The sequence below is a fragment of the Chionomys nivalis genome, chromosome 1, assembly GCF_950005125.1.
Source record: "Chionomys nivalis chromosome 1, mChiNiv1.1, whole genome shotgun sequence".
Lineage (NCBI taxonomy): Eukaryota > Metazoa > Chordata > Mammalia > Rodentia > Cricetidae > Chionomys > Chionomys nivalis.
In genome coordinates, this window is record NC_080086.1 from 10508563 (window position 1) to 10527636 (window position 19074).

A 19074-nucleotide genomic window follows, 5' to 3' on the forward strand; every position below is an offset into this window, starting at 1 on the left:
GGTAACAGAGCTACAAAAGCTAAGTTATTTAGAGCAAACTTTCCGAATCCTTCACAGCAAACTGTACTTTGCCTTCATGAAGATGCCATTTTAAAATTACATTATCTGTTCTTTTGTTTTCAACGTCTGTTTCTCCCATTGTGCCTGAGATTCAGAGATGGCAGGTGGTTCCCCACGCCCACCTTTATGGGCTCAGGCCCCTGAAGAGTACTTGAAATGGTGAACACACAGGAGGCACCAGTCATAAGACCCTGTTAATAGCAGTCAACAGGTTATGTAGGTTAAACAAGGTCTTTGAGGGTTGCGTTATAACCTAACCGCAATACTAGTAATGAAATAATACCTTTTGTTCCAAGTAACCAACTTAGAATCACAAGGTGTAGAGCCTCCTCAGCTGCCTTGTTCCTTTTGTGTATAGACATCTTGCCTACACATGAGTCTGTGCACCCCACAGGCTAGAAGAAGGCATCAGATCTCCTGGACTGCAGTTACAGATGGTTGTGAGCTGCCATGTGGTTGCTGGGAACTGACTCGATTCTCTGGAAGAGCAGCCAGCACTCTTAACCACAGAGCCATCTCTCCTGCACGCTGTCTTGATATTTTGGCCCACAGACCTTGATCTGAATACTAGCGACTAAAAATGAAGCTTCATGGCCTACACAAGAGAGGTCTTTATAGCCTCTTCAGGAGTCAGTTTAAAAAATAAACAAAACACAAGAAACAGAAATAGCAAAAAGGGTAACAAGAAGGTTGGCTGCTCAGTCGTTTTTCCTGAGGGCCCAGCACAGGGAACTCATACTTAAATGGAGGCAAAACAGTCATACACATATAGTAAAAAACAAATCTAATAAAAAGTTAAAAGTAATTGCTGATATATACATTCACTCTGTAATTTATATACCTATGTAAAAATATATTTTAAAAAGTAAAAAAAAATTTAAAAAGTTTCCCCTACACATTTCCGCATTTTAATGCATGGCATATGTTCACTGTGTACGAACTCCATTAGTGTTAACAGCTGTGTGGCACCTAACGGACAGGAATAGGGGCTCCATGTACAGACGGGGCTCCACATTACAGTCCAAACTCTTCTGGGAAGCAGAGGGAAGCACAGCGCTACCTACTGACTGTGCAGAAGCACCCACCATTCTACTGACACACAGCCAGTCATAACAACTCTTGTAGCCGGGCGGTGGTGGCGCACGCCTTTAATCCCAGCACTCGGGAGGCAGAGGCAGGCGAATCTCTGTGAGTTCGAGTCCAGCCTGGTCTACAAGAGCTAGTTCCAGGACAGGCTCCAAAACCACAGAGAAACCCTGTCTCTAAAAACAAAACAAAACAAAAAAAAAACTCTTATAATCCCAGCACACAGGAAGCTGGGGCAGGAGCATCACCTTGAGTTCCAGGCCAACCTGGGCTGCACAGTGCGAATTCTAGGCTAGCCTGTGCTAAAGTCTGAGACACTTTTTCAAAATTTTGGTTATAATCTGGTTTAAACAGCTATAGTGCCTCACTATAGCTACAAAACAATTGTAAATATCAAATATAGTCGATAAATTATAATGTTCTTATGATGGCTACGCACCGTTGTGCGTTCCCTGCCTTCCTATTTTCTTCCCTTTCCTTGCGAGTTTAAATGACTATCTCATACCAGAAACTCCATCACTGCGGGTATTCGGGAATTCTCACTACATTTTTAGAGTCTATTGAGGTTATGGAAATGAAACCTCATTATCCCAAATCATACATTGTTCTATTTGCATATCTAAAATAATTTCAAAATTTCTATTTAAGCAAAAAAGCAGTATGAGAAGCTACCTGCAGAATCTGCATGCACTGCCTAGTGTGTTAATAGTGCAAGGATGCATGTGCCTGCTCCCCCCTGCCTGGTAACCTGGAAGGAGCCAGCAGCGTCTCTGCCATCACCCAGCACTGCGTCAGGATTCGCTTCGCACTTGATCTTAACTACCACAAAGCTTTGGAGCACAAAGGAACAGTCAACGACACACCTCATTTTAAGCTACAGTGACCTGTCATTAAGGAGTCATTAAGCAATCTCTGAAAGGCCTAAGCAGGATGCCTAATAACATTCAAGTATTAAGATTATTGTCTGTACTTTATGGACTCAAGTTTGATTTGAGGCAAGGATATGGAATATATAAGCTCTACTTTAAGTTACAAATTCACTTACAATAATTTTTAGCCTTTTCCCTGAAGAAAAATCACATCATTTATTAATTAAGGTTTAGAAAGCAATATGGAAAATATTCAAACTCTATATTTGTATATGTGTGTGTAAAAGAGAAAGAGAAATACAATACGTAATTTGAAGGCTGGCTTAGAGCACACTGAAGATTGGAAAAGTCAAAACATATAACGAATATTTATCTTGCGGAATTTTCATAAATTATCATTTTTGAACAAGTGAATATAAAATAAATATACTCTCTAATATTAGGAACCTTTTCTTTTTTTAACCAAACTGTAAACTTATGCTAAAGAGCCCATTTAAAAAGCATACAAAGTAAACTGGTGACCCTGATTAAATGCATATAACTTTCACTCTGCTGCGCTCCTTGACATGACAACTATTTATCCTTGAAGCTGTCTCCTTGAAGCTGTGCAGGGAAGATGTATATACAAGCATTTTAGGAGGAAACGGGAGCACAGACCCAGCAACAGAAAGTCGGCACACCCTGGCATTCCACTCTCTCTAGTTAGCCACACAGAGCTTAAGCATGGAGGCCACAGCTCAGCTTTCCCAGTCTCTGCTATTACCTCCTCCCTGGCACTGTCAGTTTGCATTATTTCCCAAGTAGGATGAAATCTAAAGAAATTTATCCACTGGGTGGGCTTTAGAGGTTGTTTTCTCCAGCTCGTCTAATTTAAAGTTCAAAAGACTGACCTCCAAATTTTTTTTAAAGGCCAAACTCATGCTTCAGCTTCTAAAACTTACCCACTCCACCTGTCAATACTAAAATCATCCAAAGAGAAAGTTCTTCCTAGGACCCTGTGATGGTGAGCAGGCACCAGCGCTGTCCTCAGAAGAGGAAGGCTTTCCAGCTCCGCACATCCCCCTGAGCATTCACGTACTGCAGGCCCCCACTGTCAAAGGGCACCTCCCACAACAGGATTAGAAGTCAGAGGCCAGGGTCATCTCCCCTAGGAGTTTTCATACCAGCTCATTCTCCTATCCCCTCCTCCTTTCGTTTGATCGATAACTCCCTTTCTTCAAGAAACAACAGATGAAAAGATATCCATGAACATTGAACACTTTATTCCTTGAAAGATCCTCAGCTGCCCAGATCCAGAACTGCTCCCCCCCCTCCCCCCGGTGGCATTCTTACGCTAGGAACAAAGAAAAACAACGCTTCTGGCTATTTCCACCATTAACGTGAGATCTGGTCTTCACGATCCGGAGAAAGCATACCCAATATGGGACGATCTAGTACGTCAAAAGTTTGTAAGAAGTTATAGCTGATCGTAGGGACGTAGCTAAAAATAAAGGAATCGGTCTTGACATGAAGTCAAGTCACACACCGACATTCAGCACAGCATCTGTGTGAACGGCCAACATCTTGGAAGAAGTTCAGTGTGTGATGGATTTCTAAGACGAGCCCAGTTTTGAATGAACTGCTCTTAGCATAGGAACAATTCTACTTTTAGACACAATTACCGGCTATCTTTCAATATCACACGACTAAAGTCCACAGATTTAGGATGGCTTTTATTTATAGCTTTCTAATATCGTCCTGATTTTCCTAAGAAGGTGACTTTGGCACAGTACTCAAGTAAAATTCTAATTCAAAATGAAAGAAAACACCATCAAAAATGGCTAGCTAGTAAAATAAGACAAAGTCTAATAGTTTAGTTCTGAATTAAGACATATACATTGAACCTATGCAATATTTTGAACTACAAAAAAATTCCAAGCATCCAAGAACACACTCATTCACTGAAATTAAAATATTTCTGACATTAAAGTCTATTCTCAGATCAGTTAGGCTTAATGTACAGTAATCTAAAGTGTGTTGAATAAATGAAAAAACTAAAAAGCTGTTTTTATGCCAGGTACAATGGCATATACCTTTATTTCTGGTACTTGGGAGACAGAGGCAGGAAGATCTCCATGAGTTCCTATCTAACCAGAGGAACATAGTTAGACTCTGTCTCAAAAAAAAAAAGCAAAAGCAAACAAACAAAACATCTTGCCTCTATTTACAGCATCAGTACTATATCTAAAAAGAAACCATTTTATTCAGAAATGAAAATAATTGCTAGGAAAACACTTGCTGGTCTCCTTTTACTAAAGCCTTCATTTGTTTTTCTTTTAGGACATCTAACAAACTATGGCTTGATCTTCAAACAAAAAACTTAGTCAAAACTAAACAACTAATCCAGAAGACCCACACTTATGAAGATCCTCAGTTCTTATACCTCACTTCTGCCTTTCTTGATGCTGTACTCAAAAGAGGCTGCACCTATAAATATACCTTGACATTTTCCAGAAAGCATCCTTCTACAGAATCTTAAAAAGCCACCAAAGTAATGGCATGATCTTAAAAAAATACCACTTGGTAAAAATAACTGGCTGGGCCCACTGTACCTTTCTTTACCTAGGAATCTGTTACTATTAATAAACTATTAAAATCATTACCAGATCTTGAGTTTATTCTCTTTCAAGACTCCGTTCTTTAAAGTTAACTAAAAATATTTATACACGAACAGAAGCAAAGCTCTTTCAGCAAATAGATTTTAACTTCAAGCACGACTCCCCTTGGGAGAAGGCAATCTTCCCACTGCAACGCCGACCTCCAGCACTGCACTTGGGAGGAGTACTACTGACTTCACTGTGAATGGCGACCAGCTCTGGAGAACTGGTTCTCACTGCTTAGTCAGCATCTTTCCCCTCAAGCTCTCTTCAAAGCCTTTTACCCAAACACTAGTATTAGTAAGACACAGAATCTCTTGGCCATTTTTAAATAAACCAAACAGGAATTACAAAGGATGCTCCAGTGTGTCCAGGGTTTACTGTTTACTTTGTCAGTGCCCCAGCTTTACATCAGTTTTGCTACTTAGTAACCGCTCAGGCCAAAATACACCCAGGCAGAACTCATCTCAAAAGTAAGAATCGTAACAGAACCCAGATACTTCTCGGTGCATGAGAGTGTGTGTGCTTCGATAATCAAGAACCAAAACCTGTAAGTACCACACTGCTAATGTCAGAAAGCAGCTGCAAGGTTCTACCAAAGAAACCTTCAGAAACACCAAGCAAAGGAATGTGGCCCAAAGCAATCTAATTTGCAATCCAAGAACCCAGGAATACCCAGGCGAATGAGATAATGACGAGGGCCACCACCCTCCCTCTCAAAATCTCATAACCATATAAAAGATACAATTAACACTGTATAATAAAGCAAACTTTAAGATAATCAATGTGTCTAGACTCACAAGTATCCAAGTTCAGGTTCATCTCAACATTTGAATTACCAAGGGAAGAAATCAAAATTCACTCACTTTATATAGTATCTTGCACCTTCAAAAGTATATGCTTCTTCCCAGCCAGTGGGTAAATCTAAAAAACACACATTTCAATTAGTATTACTTCAGTGGGGTTGTAAAATACGCTTAAGCCCATCTTAGCTAGCTTCATGATTATCTACGCTCATTTAAGGAGGTGTCTACCCAAAATCTAGACTGGTCAAATCAACAGTCAACATAACAGTATTTGGAAGAATATGGCAATTCAAATTTAAAGCCATCAGGAAGGTCCCAACAATATTAGAGGTGACCTGACATATTCTCTTTAATGATCAGGGTTGAAAAAGGACCCCAAAATCAGTCTTCGAAACCCAGATGAAACACCAATCACTGACTGGCAAAAACCCCAACCAGGAGCACTTTGCTTTTTTAAGGTATTTTTTGCCTATTTAAAAATGTGTATTCCAGTGACATAACCAAATCCATCTAGGTTTTCATCTGGTATGAAATAACTCAAGCACTTATTCGCAGGAACTGAACACTTACACACCGTGTTTCAATACACTCGACCTTAAGAGATGTGAAGTTTCAAGTCATAATTAGGGAATGATTCAGGTGAGTGACTGTATCTTAATGTGCCTCGTGGTACTCAAGATGACAAGTGGTTTGGAGTTTATCGTAACCCATCTCCAAAATGAAAAGTCATTGACGTGTGCACAAAACCAAGCAAAGGAAAGCAAACCCAAACAAATATATAGATAAATGCATAAACTACTTCTGGCACGTGACTGTTATACAATCTGTGAGGGTAATTCGAAGACACTGGTGTCACAAATGACCAAAATAAGCATGAAATAATGCCACAAAACGATTGGGTTAAGTTACTTTAATCCCATATTGTCTTCCATGAAATAAACGTGTCCATAGCCAGAAAAGCAATGAGGCCATCTAAGTCTCAGTATGTGTATAAAACAGGCTGAAGCTAAAGACTGCACAGGGAGTTAGGAAACATGACGGTTCATTAGTCAGAAATGCCCTAAAAATGTAACCTCATCACGCTTGCTACAGCAGCCTTCCCTTCCCTCCTCCACGTCTTTGCAAATTTGGACCTTTATTAGTCACTTCACCGAACTCCAGCGTTTGACAGAAAAGGCAGGTTTGTTCACCCTTCTGGCAACTTTAATAGGAGATTCTCAGAACAGCGGAGTTGGAGAGAAAAGTACTAACAGGGCGGCTGGAACCGGCCTCACCTTCGACCCAAACTGTTCTCAAGCCTTTGCAAGAGCCTGGAGTAAAGGCGGGCCAGCACGGGAACACTCTTACGTTTCAGGCAAACAAGTTGGGCAAATGTAAACAAAGAATGACAAAAGAAAGCCAGACCAGCACTAAAACACCACGAGCCCTCCTCCAGCTCAACTCACGCTTGGCATTCAAGCAAGCTATCAAAGCAAACCGTGATGCGTTTCCCCGCGGAACTGGGGCCTGAATGCCCCCACGCGGGACCGCCCTGACTCGCCCACCGCCTGCTGGTGGTACGTGGAGCCTGGCTGCGGCTACCGGGGACTTTCCTGCAGCGCCCGCTCCAGCGTCCTGACTCCGGCTGCTGCTCCCCGGGTGGCAGGAGAAGACGCACCGGCGCTTGGGTCACGGGGGGCGGAGAGGGGGGACGGATCGCAGCACCCCTAACTCCTCCATCAGTTACCTACCCACAAGTCCCACCTAGAGAAGTAGGAGGTGGAGGAGGAGGAAGCCGCTTGGCAGAAGGCAGCTCTCTGGGGAGCGGGGCGAGGATGCAGGACCATCTCGCCGCGAGGGTGCTGGGGTACCGGGAGCAACGAGGGGGAGCGGGTGAGGACTCCCTAAAGGGTTCTGGGGGCTGAGACGGGGGCGATCCGGTCGAGAGGGGCGTCGGCCGCTCTCGGGGGGCGTCGGGACAGGGATGGGGACCGGGGCGCAGGAAGAGGGCGCCGTCTCCAAGTGCTGATGAAAAGGCGGAGAAGAAAGGCGCCCCGGGACTCACTCGCGCGGAGCCCGGAGCACCTCCAACCCCCGCCAGGTGGCCCCGAGCCACAGCCCCGGCTCGCCCTACCTGTGCTCTGCCGCCGGTGCCCGGTGACCACGGCCTCGCCGGTGACCGGGTGCAGCCAGGTGGTGCTCTTGGCCTCCTCGCTGCAGGGGAGAGAAGGGACAGGCGCTGAGCGGCTTGAGGGGCGACCCACGGGGTCCCCGGACCCGCTCGCTCCCGCCGCCCCGCGCCACCTCCCCCGCCCGCACGCTCACTTGATGAAGAAGACCCGGCCGCCCCTGGTGATCCCGTACGTCCAGGAGCGCGGCAGCGAGCAGATCCACTCCAGGTTCAGGTCGGCCGCCATGTCTGCTCCCCGGCCGCCGCCGCCGCCTTGTGCTGCCGCCGCCGCCGCCGCCGCGGAAGGAGGGCGCGAGCGAGCGAGCGAGGGAGGGAGCGAGCCAGCGAACGGAGCGCAGGGCGCGCGGCTCGGCCCGAGCGCGCCCCCGCGGCCGCCCTACCCCCTCGGGCGGCGCCCTCCCCGCCGCCCCGGCTGAGTCCGGCCCGCGTCGCCGCCCCTCGGCATCCTCCGCGGCCGCTCGCCCGCCCGCCGGCCCGCGCAGCGCTCGCACACCAGCTCGCTCACTTGCTCGCTCGCTCGGAGGCTGGGCGAAGCGGCGCCGCGCCCCCGCCAGAGCCCTCCCCCGCGCCCCGCGCCCCGCCCGCCCGCCCGCCAGCGCCAAGGTTCCGGGGTCGGGTCCCGCCGGCGCCCCGAGGGCTCGGCTCCGAACACGAGCTGTTGTTTTGTAACAGCTCCTTCCCTAACCCGGGGCTTCTCAGAGAGGCGCCGGGGTCTAAAATGGAAATCTGCTTGCAGGAAAGGTTTTTCTGGTGTGTGGCGTGCTATATATCCAAGGGTCCACGAGTGGACGCTGACCTTCGAAATGGGACTGACTCAGACTTGAGTTTGGGGTTTAGTTTTTCCCTTTTCTTCCTAGGCTTCTGAGTCATATAATAATTTAGAAAAACTTGCCTTTTCCTCTTCCTTTCTTAAAAATAAGCACTTGATTATCGACGTGAATTTCTAGTCTCTCAATCTCTCTTTTATTACAGTAGCAACTTACTTTAGGAGTCCTTGGCATGGTGGACATTTAAATCTCAACATTCCTATTAGAACTAAGATCGTCCCCATTTCACGGGGGTGGGGATGTAAAAGAACAAAGGTTATTGCGCCTGGGGTTATGGTAGAAAATGGCAAAGCCTGAATTCAAATTGCCTGTAGGCTTGCAAGAGTCCATTCATAGGAATATACATTGCTGCATAGTATTTTTTAAAAAAAATGCCTTGACATTCATCCCCTTCCCCTTGTTCTTTGAACAAAGGAAGAGTTCTCTGCAAGTGAGACCTCCCTTGGCACCAGTTAAGAGCACTATCCTTGCTTCTTACTGCCCCTGATCCTTCATCACACTTGGAATTGTTTCTGTGGCTTTGCAGCGAATGACTCATCCCAACAGGAAACACAGTTCAATAACAGTACAACTTGGCGTTCTTGCAGCACCTTTTTTTTCTGACCAGTATTGGGTGCTTGTGAAGCATTTTCTCATTCATCTTCCCAGTAACTGAAAAGAAGCAAATGACCTTTTCCATCCTTTAAGGAAACTAAGGCACAGAAAGGACAAATGCCCTTGGCCAAAGCTCCCAATGAGAATGCATTTTCATCATAGCCCCTCCCCCAATCTCCTGATTCCCCAAGGCCATAAGTCTCTGATGAAATAGAGACTGCAATTACTGCTATAATTTTCCTGTCCATCTGCATACACAAGAGGAAAAAAATATCGTCACTGTAATGTTTTCTCTTTTCGGTTCCTTTGTATTCTGCTCCTTCACTTCACTCCTTATTACTTCTTGACATCTTATCTCCTGCCCAGTCTCTGGAAAATATGACTTTTTTTTAAAATCAATGAATAGCTAGTAGGAAATGTCCCACATTAGCATCCGTGGTCACTGGCATAACAACAAGAATATCAAGAGCTGTTGATTTTCTATTCTGCTCTCATTACAAACTTAAAACTCCCCTAAATACCACAATAACTTTATGGGTCTAGTGTTACTTGGTCCAGGATCCAAAAGACTGCATACTCCTAAGATGTCTGTGAGCTGGCTGTATACTGTGCTGGGATTCTCTTTAGCTCTGGATCTTTTGATATTGCAAGATGCATTCACAGAAGGCATACCTCAAAAAGCAAAATAGATCCATTAATGTATGTTTAAAATCACAACCCAGGGTAAAGGATGTGCTTCACTATAGAGAACTTGTCTCCGTGGTCTAGATTTAATCACCAGCTTCAGGGTGGAGGAGGTAGAGAGAGGGAAGAGAAGAAGAAGAAAAAGGAAACATTTGCAGTACTCAAATGGTAATCTAGAATCTATGTTTGTTTTGCTTTTTGTTTGTTGAGACAGGTATGGCCCTGACTGGCCTGGAACTTGCCATGTTGACTAGGCTGGCCTCCAGACTGCTGGGATGTAAAGTGTGCACCACCACTCCCTGTGTAATCTAGAATCTTAAAAATAGTTTAGGGAAAGAGCAAATAAAAAACTTAGTGATGTATATACAAAGTGAGACAGGCTTTGATTGGGGTAAATAATAGCTCATCTGACCCTAAAAGTCAGATGAGCTCCGTCCATTAAAATGCTGAGTGCTCTAATTTCTCACCTTTAATGGGTAAAATTTTTATTTTTTAAAAAATCTTCCTAAACTGCCCTTTCTATGAGCATGCTTTTTGTGAGGTCTGTGTATCTTCCCTGGTGGGAGGTAGGAGTCGTGCCTTTTCCATTCACTGAGTCTCCACAGCCTTGAGTCAGCTCAGTGATCATCAGTAGTTTAATTTTCTTCCTGATGCCTCAGCCCCTCAATGGAGTTATTATCCAATAATATATCCCCTTTATCACCTTACACCTCTGCAGAACTGAGTCAGACCAAACTCATATCCAATGTCTGCTTTTTATTGCCTTTTTTCATAGTCCCCTCCCGTGAGACTATTTGATTTCTTATTTCGTGAGTCTGTCTTTTGAGAAGAACCTTCGTGTGACTGTCGCTACCTCAGAAGAAGAGGAGGCTTGAAAGTACTGAGGACCGCTGGTGAGATGGCCCTGGTTAGAGCCCAGGAACCTAGTGAGGAAGGAGAGAACCAACTCAAGGTTGTCCTTCTACAGTCACACCTCCCCAAAATAAATAAACCTAAATAAATAAATAAGTACCGAGATAAACTAAAAATAAAACCACCCTTCCCGTTCACAGAGGACAGTCCTTGATCTAAAGAACTCTCAGCTCAAAGCACGAGAATACAACAACAAGAAAAACAAAATAAAAAACAAAAGACGAGAAAACCAAACCCATGATTGCTTCCCAAAATGCTTGCAAGGAAAGAGAACAAAGTGACACCTTAGAAAACAACCAGTTTACGTGAGATGGTTCAGCAGGCAAAGAAGGGACTTGCTGCCCAGCTTGAAGGCCTGGGTTCTATCCTCACACCCACCTGGTGGAAGGTGAAAGCCTGTGCCTCAGATCCCCTGAACTTCACATGTGAGCTGTGGCTCTACCCACTGCCGCTCTACCCCACACACGATAAGTAAATAATATATAAAATTTTAAAAAATCCATTTGTTTCCCTTTACAAACCTTTAAAAAACTTTTTTATTTCCATATTACATGTATGAGTGTTTTGCCTGCCATGCATGTATATATGCATGCACTATCTATGAAAGCCAGAAGAGGGTATCAGATACCCGAAACTGGAGTTACAGACATTGTGAGCTGCCTTGTGGGTGCTGGGAATTTAACCCGGGCGCTCTTAACCACCGAACCATCTCTCTAGCCCCTGCTTCCCTTTTTAAAGGGGATTTTTAAAAAGTGAATTCTAGAAAGCAAAGAAAGAGTTCATGAGAAAAAAGTTCTTTTACTGTCAAGAAATACCTATTACTCATAGAAACTTTCATTTATTAAACTCTACTGACAAGGGGCAGGGAGCTGTAGCTCACGTGTCGAGCACTCGTCTGCAGCTCACGAAAAGAGCCTTGGTCCTTACAAAGTCAACCAACAAAATGTGATAATACGTATTTAGTCACATCATTGGTTCACAGACTCAGGAATCTTATAAAGAGTTCCGTGAACTCTTTATTTAGTCCCAAGGTGGAAGGGGTCAGGAGAGGTCTGAGAGGAACGGCACAGCATCTGACCTACCCAGCCAAGAGAAAACCTAGGCAGAAAGGGTGGAGCCTGAAAGTCTGCACCAGTGCAAAACAGTAAGACCTGCAAGTCAGTGTATTAGGGATTTCTTTCCTAAGAAGCAAACTGGTCAGAGATGGGCTTATTGTCCAGTTGATTCTGTGGCTTTTGTAGCATGTGTGAAACCGTGGGGTCAAGCCCCAGCACCCAAAAAGTTGGTTGCTGTGGAGCGTGCCTTTAATTCCAGCAGCTGGAGGGGTAGAGGCAGGAGACTCAGGTGTTCAAGGGAGATGGGGGAGGGGAATTCAGAAGTTCAGGTCATCCTTGGCTACGTAGACAAATCAAGGGCAACTGGAGATCTTGTTTCATTTAAAAAAAAAATTAAAAAGAACCTGATAACAGAGAGTTACAGATAAAATTATTTCACACATTCAAAAACCATATATACTAAGTTGCCTTACGATGCACCATCAATCTTGCTGGGTGGTAGGGATTTAAAGACTTGGAGAGGAGGGAGCCATGCTGGAGAGATGGCTCATTAGTTAAGAGTACTTGCTGCTGTTTTGGAGGACTAGTTCCCTTCCCTGCACCCCATGGCAGCTCACAACCGTCTATAACTTCAGTTCCTGGGGATCAGGTGCCCTTTTCTGCCCTCTTCACGTACCAGGCACATACGTGGTGCACTGACATACATGAGGATGAAATACCTACATCCATTCTACATCCATTAGAAGAAAGAAAAATAAAAAGCTGAACATTGTGTGAGCACCTTTAAGCCAAACACCTGGAAAGCAGAGGCAGAAGGGTCTCTGATTTCAAGGAGAGCCTTGTCTACATAGCAAGTTCTAGGCCAGTCGGGACAATACAGCGATACCCTGTCTGAAAACAACACCACCAACACAAAGTTATAATTCAGTGGTTGAGCTATCATTATTTTTAGTGTTTTAAGTCGGGGTCTTACTCTGTAACTCTGACTTTGAACTTAAAATGATCATCTCTCCTTAGCCTCCTGAATGAAGGGGATTATCTTCAAAACCTGTGTGTGGTGACAGACTTCTAATGTCAGCAACTAAGTATTGGAAGCAATAGGATCAGAAGTTCAAGTAAGTGCAAGTTGCCTGAGTTACTGTCTCAGTTACTGCTCCAAGTGCAGGCTAGCCTGGGCTACTGTCTCCATTACTGCTCCAAGTGCAGGCTAGCCTGGGCTACTGTCTCCTTTACTGTTCTTTAGTTGTGAAAAAACACCATGACCATGAAAACTCTTATAAAAGAAAATGTTTAATTGGGGCTGGCTTACAGTTTCAGAGGTTTAGTCCGTTGTTAGCATGATGGGAGTGGCAAACAAGCAGAAACGGTTGGAGAGGTAGAAGAGTTCTACATCTGGATCTACAGACAGCAGGAAAAGAGAGACACTAGACCTGATTTGGGATTTTTGAAAACCTCAAAGCCCACTTCCAGCAAGAAAAGTCACACCTTCTAATCCTTTCAAATAGTGCCACGCCCTGATGACTAAGCACTTAAATCTGTGCCTCTGGGGGCCATTCTCATTCAATCCACCATAGCTTCCTAAGACCCTGCCTGTCTCAGTCACAAACAAGGAGAATAACAAAGAATATTTTGAAGGAGCTAACATCTGAGCCCCTGAACTTGTTCAAATTAAAAACTTTTTTTTCTTGTCACACATGTTGGCACATGCCTTTAAGACCAGCACTTGGGAGGCAGAGGCCAGACTGGTCTACAAAGCAAGTTCTAGGACAACCAGGGCTATGCCTAGAAACCCTGTCTCTAAACACGAAAACAAAAGCCAAACACTTTTTTTCTTAGAGCTGGTCAAGAAAGCTCCAATTATCTACTTCTTTTAAAGGTACACACGGTTTGGGGGCAGCCGCAGGGATGCTGGAATAGAAACTTGGTCCTCTGGAAGAGCAGCCAGTTAGCAGCTGTTAATCACTGAGTTATTTCTTTAGACCCAACACAGTTATTAATTTTTTTAAGTACACATTGTCTTTTTGTTTGTTGGTTTTGAAACGGGGTCTCGTGTGGTCTCAGTTGGGCTGGAGTTGACTGTATAGTTGAGTTCCTGGCATTGCAGTTCACCTTCTGTCTGCACGGTATTGCTTCTTAGGTGCGCTCCATTCCCCTTGCCCATTTCCTCGTGTCCACTGCAGGTGAGGAGCCTTTCAGTATGTCATTGCTCAAGTCTACAGTCTCTCCTGCAGGCTGTATGTTTTCTCAGCTCTGTACTTGCAGGATTTTCTGCTAGATTGACAAGGCCACCACACTTTTGTAAACCCTCTCTTCTGGGCTTTATGATACCACTCCCTTGCAGTTCTGCTCCTGTTCTCTTGGCAATAGTTCTCAAAACTGGTCCTGTAGTACATCTGCATCCATTACATAAAGCTGTTTAAGATGGATTCCTGAGGGCTAGAGAGAGGGCTCAGTGGGTTGGAGTACTTTCTGCACAAGCATGGGACCCCAAGCTTGAATCCTCACTCTCCTGTGAAAACCCAGGCATGGCACATATGTAATCTCAGAGCTGGGAACAAAACCAACAGATTCCTGGGACTTACTGGAAAGACAGCCAAAGGCTCAGTATGAGAGCCTGTCTTAAAAACTAAAGAAGGAGCCGGGTGGTGGTGGCGCACGCCTTTAATCCCAGCACTCGGGAGGCAGAGGCAGGTGGATCTCTGTGAGTTCGAGACCAGCCTGGTCTACAAGAGCTAGTTCCAGGACAGGCTCCAAAGCCACAGAGAAACCCTGTCTTGAAAAACCAAAAAAAAAAAAAAAAAAAAGAAAAAAAAAAAAAAAAGAAAAGAAACTAAAGAAGGGCCGGGCAGTAGTGGTACACGCCTTGAATTCCAGCACTTGGGAGGTAGAGGCAGCCAGGTCTCTGTGAGTTCGAGGTCAGCCAAAAAAAAAAAAAAATTGGTGATTCTAATATACACTAATGTCTGATATCCATTCCTCAATATGATCATCATTCCTTTTTTTTTTTTTTTTTTTGGTTTTTTTCGAGACAGGGTTTCTCTGTGGTTTTGGAGCCTGTCCTGCCTGTCCTGGAACTAGCTCTTGTAGACCAGGCTGGTCTCGAACTCACAGAGATCCGCCTGCCTCTGCCTCCCAAGTGCTGGGATTAAAGGCCTGCACCACCACCGCCCAGCACACGATCATCATTCCTAAATCTGCATTTCTCCCCTAGACCTCTCTTGTAATCTATGAACCACATCTCAGAATTTCTTTTAGACATAGTTCTTAAATACTTCAGGCTCAACATTCTAAATAATCTTAGTCATTGTTCCTCCAAATATACAATTGCCATCCTTTTAGTGACCAACACAAACATCGAACCAAATTTCCACGTCAGAAACTTCAAAATTGTGTCCCCAACAACTTGTTCCCTCTATCAATATGATCTTCCTAAAACGAATATCTGAGTATCATTCTTTCTTGCTTAAATTGGCTTGTGGCACCAAAGGCTTAAAGGATAAAATCCCAAAACAAGTCGCTTATCATTTTGAGAACTGTCCTAATCTGAGGTCTTCCCAATTTATATATTAGCTCTACAGAATATTCTACAGAACAAACCAGACTTTTTCCAAGTCTCTGTGTGTGTGCTCTTCAATCCCTCTTCCTGGTTTGCCTGACACTCTCCCACTGATGTTTTAAATTCCTTTATCATAAGTTGCTTTGGAACTCGAAGATGCAGCTCAGTTTGTAGAATGCTTCTCCAGCATGCAACAGAGTCCCGTGTCCCTTTAGTTCCCAAATCACAGAAGCCAGGCTCGGTGCCACACAGGCACACCTAGAGGTGGAGACAGCCTCTGAAGGTCAAGGTCATCCTTGGTCTAACACTGACCAAGTTCAGCAGGGTCTACTGTTATCTTGCCTCAGACCAAAACAAACAAACAAAAAACCAACCAACCAAACAAACAAAAACAGCAACAACAACTAGAGAACAAAAGGATCCTTTAGGAACAACCTAACTACCTAGTCTTTCAGGTGCTGGTCTCTCCTGGTTGATACAATAATGTGCATCCCTTTCTCCTCTTAAAACTTCCTAAATTAAACACTATTTCTCCTTATCACCTGTCATTCAGGAAATGTTAAATGAATAACAACTAGGATGTATTTCCATTGTGCCCTGTATTGCAAAGCATTTCATCTTTGGTATTTATTTCTGTTTGTGTTACTGCAACTTGCCATGAGTCATACTGCTATCGTTTCTTGGATTTAGCACTCTCTTAGCTTTTTATAGACTACCCCGTATAGAATGCAAAAAAAAAAAAAAAAAAAAAATGGCAGTGACCCAAGAGCAGCCTAGGAGTGGATGAAAATAGCTGCTTCTATGCCACTGCCTACCTGGCTTCAAGAATTCTGAAGATTTGTAGCTGTTTTGAATGACACATTGAAGGCTTAGCTCATTAAAGAGATCTCAGTCGGTAGGCTTTCTTTCTTAGGAAAAATGACATTGATAAAAAAAATACATAATACCTAAAAAAATTCAAATACTATAGTTGAGTAAGCTGGCGGAAAAAGTAAATTGAAAGCCACTAAAGACAGCCGGGTGATGGTGGCACACACCTCTATTTCCAGCAGAGGCAGAGGCAGGTGGATCTTCAAGGCCAGCCTGGTCTACAAGAGCTAGTTCAAGAACAGGTTCCAAAGCTACAGAGAAACCCTGTCTCGAAAAACAAAAACCAAAAACCTCACTAAAGATATGCACAGTCATGAGAGACAAAAGTTGCCATCTCTCACGCTGTCCGTGCTAGCAAGTTCCACAGTACTCTAGTGAAAGTGCCTCAGACAATTGACCTATGCTATGGTTGCAACGTTAATGTCCCCTAAAGTCATGCGTTTGAACACTTGCTCTCCAAAAGATGATGTTACTACTTTAAAAAAGGATTTACTTTTATTTGTGTGTGTGTGTGTGTGTGTGTGTGTGTGTGTGTGCCACAGGCATGCCTGAGGAGGTCAGAAGAGAGTATCAGATCCCCTGGAGCTGGAATTTTCCCATATGACAATTGAGTTTTCTAGAAAGTTGTATATGCTCATGTTTTAAATATATGCGTTTACTTTTCAACCAATTTCCTCCTCAATGTTTAATTCAGTTATATGTGGGGTTTCATAAGCAACAATCTAAAAGAGATTATCTCTAGGTAATTGTGACATAAAGTTTGAAATAAGTTCAGTGCCAGTGCAGCTTTTGCCTTTTCACGGGCAATGCTTGTGCCTGGTTTCTATTCAACAATATTTAGCAATTGAATGAATCATGAAATTACAGCACACAGCAATGGAGGGGGTGTTGAGGCCTCTTAACAAAGCTCTTCCGTTATGTTTCAGTTTGAATTTTTTTTTTCAGTATAGGGATGGGGTGGGGATATCGAACTCGGGAGCTCACCCATGCTAGGCAAGTGCGCGCCACTGAGTCAGACCCCAGCCCCAGGTTTTTCTGTCTTGGGTTCACTTCTTTTACAGTTGATCCCTTATGGATTCAGAAGGGTCCTATTAGTTGAATTTTATTCTTGCTTTTTTTTTTTTCGAGACAGGGTTTCTCTGTGGTTTTGGAGCCTGTCCTGGAACTTGTAGACCAGGCTGGTCTCGAACTCACAGAGATCCGCCTGTCTCTGCCTCCCGAGTGCTGGGATTAAAGGCGTGCGCCACCACCGCCCGGCTTGAATTTCTATTCTGAGAAACGTTTTTGACCTAAGAGAATCGAGAAGAAGCTATGAATAATTACAAAAGAAAATGTGAACTGGTTTAAAATGAAAGGGCTGAGAATATGAATCTCATCACTTCACGGTTCACTCTCTACAGAGCCGTGTGGGGTAACAGGCAAGGACCAGGGCTGAGCCACGAGGAGCTCGTCTGGGTGACAGTCTTGCCCACTGGAGACTGTCCTCCCAGAATGTGTGAGCAGACATCTGGGGAAGAGCAACAGAGGGAGCCAGCACACTCTGTTTCCAGCCATGTCATTCTGAGCCCAGCTGTACAACTGTAGAGTGGATTAAAGTTACACAGTGCATCTTTTATTAAGACATTTTAAGCGAATTATTTATTTATTGCAATCATGCTTGAAGAATGATTTTCAAATGCTTTAGTGGTCATAGCACTTATCATTGACAGAATATACTTAATTCTAAGTTTGTCAATGATATTCAGCAAGTTCAGAAAACTGGATGAGGTTCTGTGTGAGGTAGGGTTTCTGTTGCTGTGAAGAGACACTGTGACCATGGCACCTCTTATAAAGGAAAGTCACTTATCTGCAGTGGCTGACCTTTTCAGAAGTTCAGTACATTATCATCATGGCGGAGAGTATGACGACATGCAGGCACGCTTAATGCTGGCTACATCTTGGTAAGCAGGCAACAAGAAATAGACTGAGACAACACTGGACAGTATCTTGAGCATATATGAGACCTCAAAGTCGGCCTCCACAGTGACGCACTTCCTTCAATAAGACCCACCTCCTCCAACAAGGCCACACCTCCTACTGGTGTCCTTTCCTTTGGGGACCGTTTTCTTTCAGACCACCACAGTTCTAAATATCGATAAAATTCACTTGTGTTCATAAGCAAAAAAAAAAAAAATTGTGTTAAATATTTTGATAGTTGGCAAAGTTTTCTATATACTATCATTTTATGGCACCTTTGTTACGTTGGCTTAGAGACCCTGCATTTGTAAATTTTTATTTATTAAAAATAATTCAGCTGGGCAGTGGTGGTGCTCACTTTTAATCCCAGTACTTGGGAGGCCGAGGCAGGCAAATCTCTGAGTTTGAGGCTAGTCTGGACTACAGAGCAAGTTCTAGAACAGCCAGGGCTACACAGAGAAAACTTGTCTTGAAAAAACAAAAAACAGCTAAATTCAGCCAGGCACGATTGTTTGTACTTTTAATCTTTGTAGTTGAGAGGCAAAGACAAGGATCTCTGTGAACTTGCGGCCAGCCTACTCTAAAGAACAGGCTCCATCCATATTGAGACCTTGTCTCCAAAAAAAAAAAAAAGAAAAGAAAAGAAAAGAAAATATCAAATAGCAAACATTTTTCATGAGTCTAATTCTATATGCATATATACTAAAGCTAGAGACAGAGGGAATATAAAAAACTCAGATTTTAGCCCTTTAGGCATTAAAGTTAAGTTTGGATGAGAAGAAGTGGGGAAGACAGAGAGACATAGATAATTACTGTGTCTGCCATAAGTGCTATGATGTCACCCAAGCTGGGAGATGGAAGCTTGGAAGAAAGTCTTTCTGCCGGCAGTTGTGGGAGGTGGTGTTTAGAGAGCCTGTCACCGAGAGTGTGACATCTGCATCCTGTTGTTAATTAACCGTATCTCTATGCATACTCCTTGAAGTCAGTAAATAA

General features: G+C 43.9%; 1 protein-coding gene across 30 annotated transcripts in view; it reads right to left on the reverse strand.

Moving 5' to 3' along the window:
- Positions 1-8113, reverse strand: part of Plekha5 (pleckstrin homology domain containing A5) — a 164287-nt gene extending 156174 nt beyond the window's left edge. For 25 of the 30 annotated variants that reach the window (XM_057784212.1, XM_057784159.1, XM_057784255.1 and 22 more), the window contains exons 1-3: positions 7762-8111; positions 7571-7650; positions 5518-5575 (exon numbers count right to left, since the gene is read on the reverse strand). In XM_057784212.1, coding sequence (XP_057640195.1) covers positions 5518-5575; positions 7571-7650; positions 7762-7853 — 230 coding nt within the window. In that variant the 5' untranslated portion in view covers positions 7854-8111. Of the gene's footprint in view, positions 1-5517; positions 5576-7570; positions 7651-7761 lie in introns of those variants that run through there. The other 5 variants (XR_009057990.1, XR_009057989.1, XM_057784325.1 and 2 more) reach the window with 3 other exon arrangements.
- Between the last annotated feature and the right edge of the window lie 10961 nt (positions 8114-19074).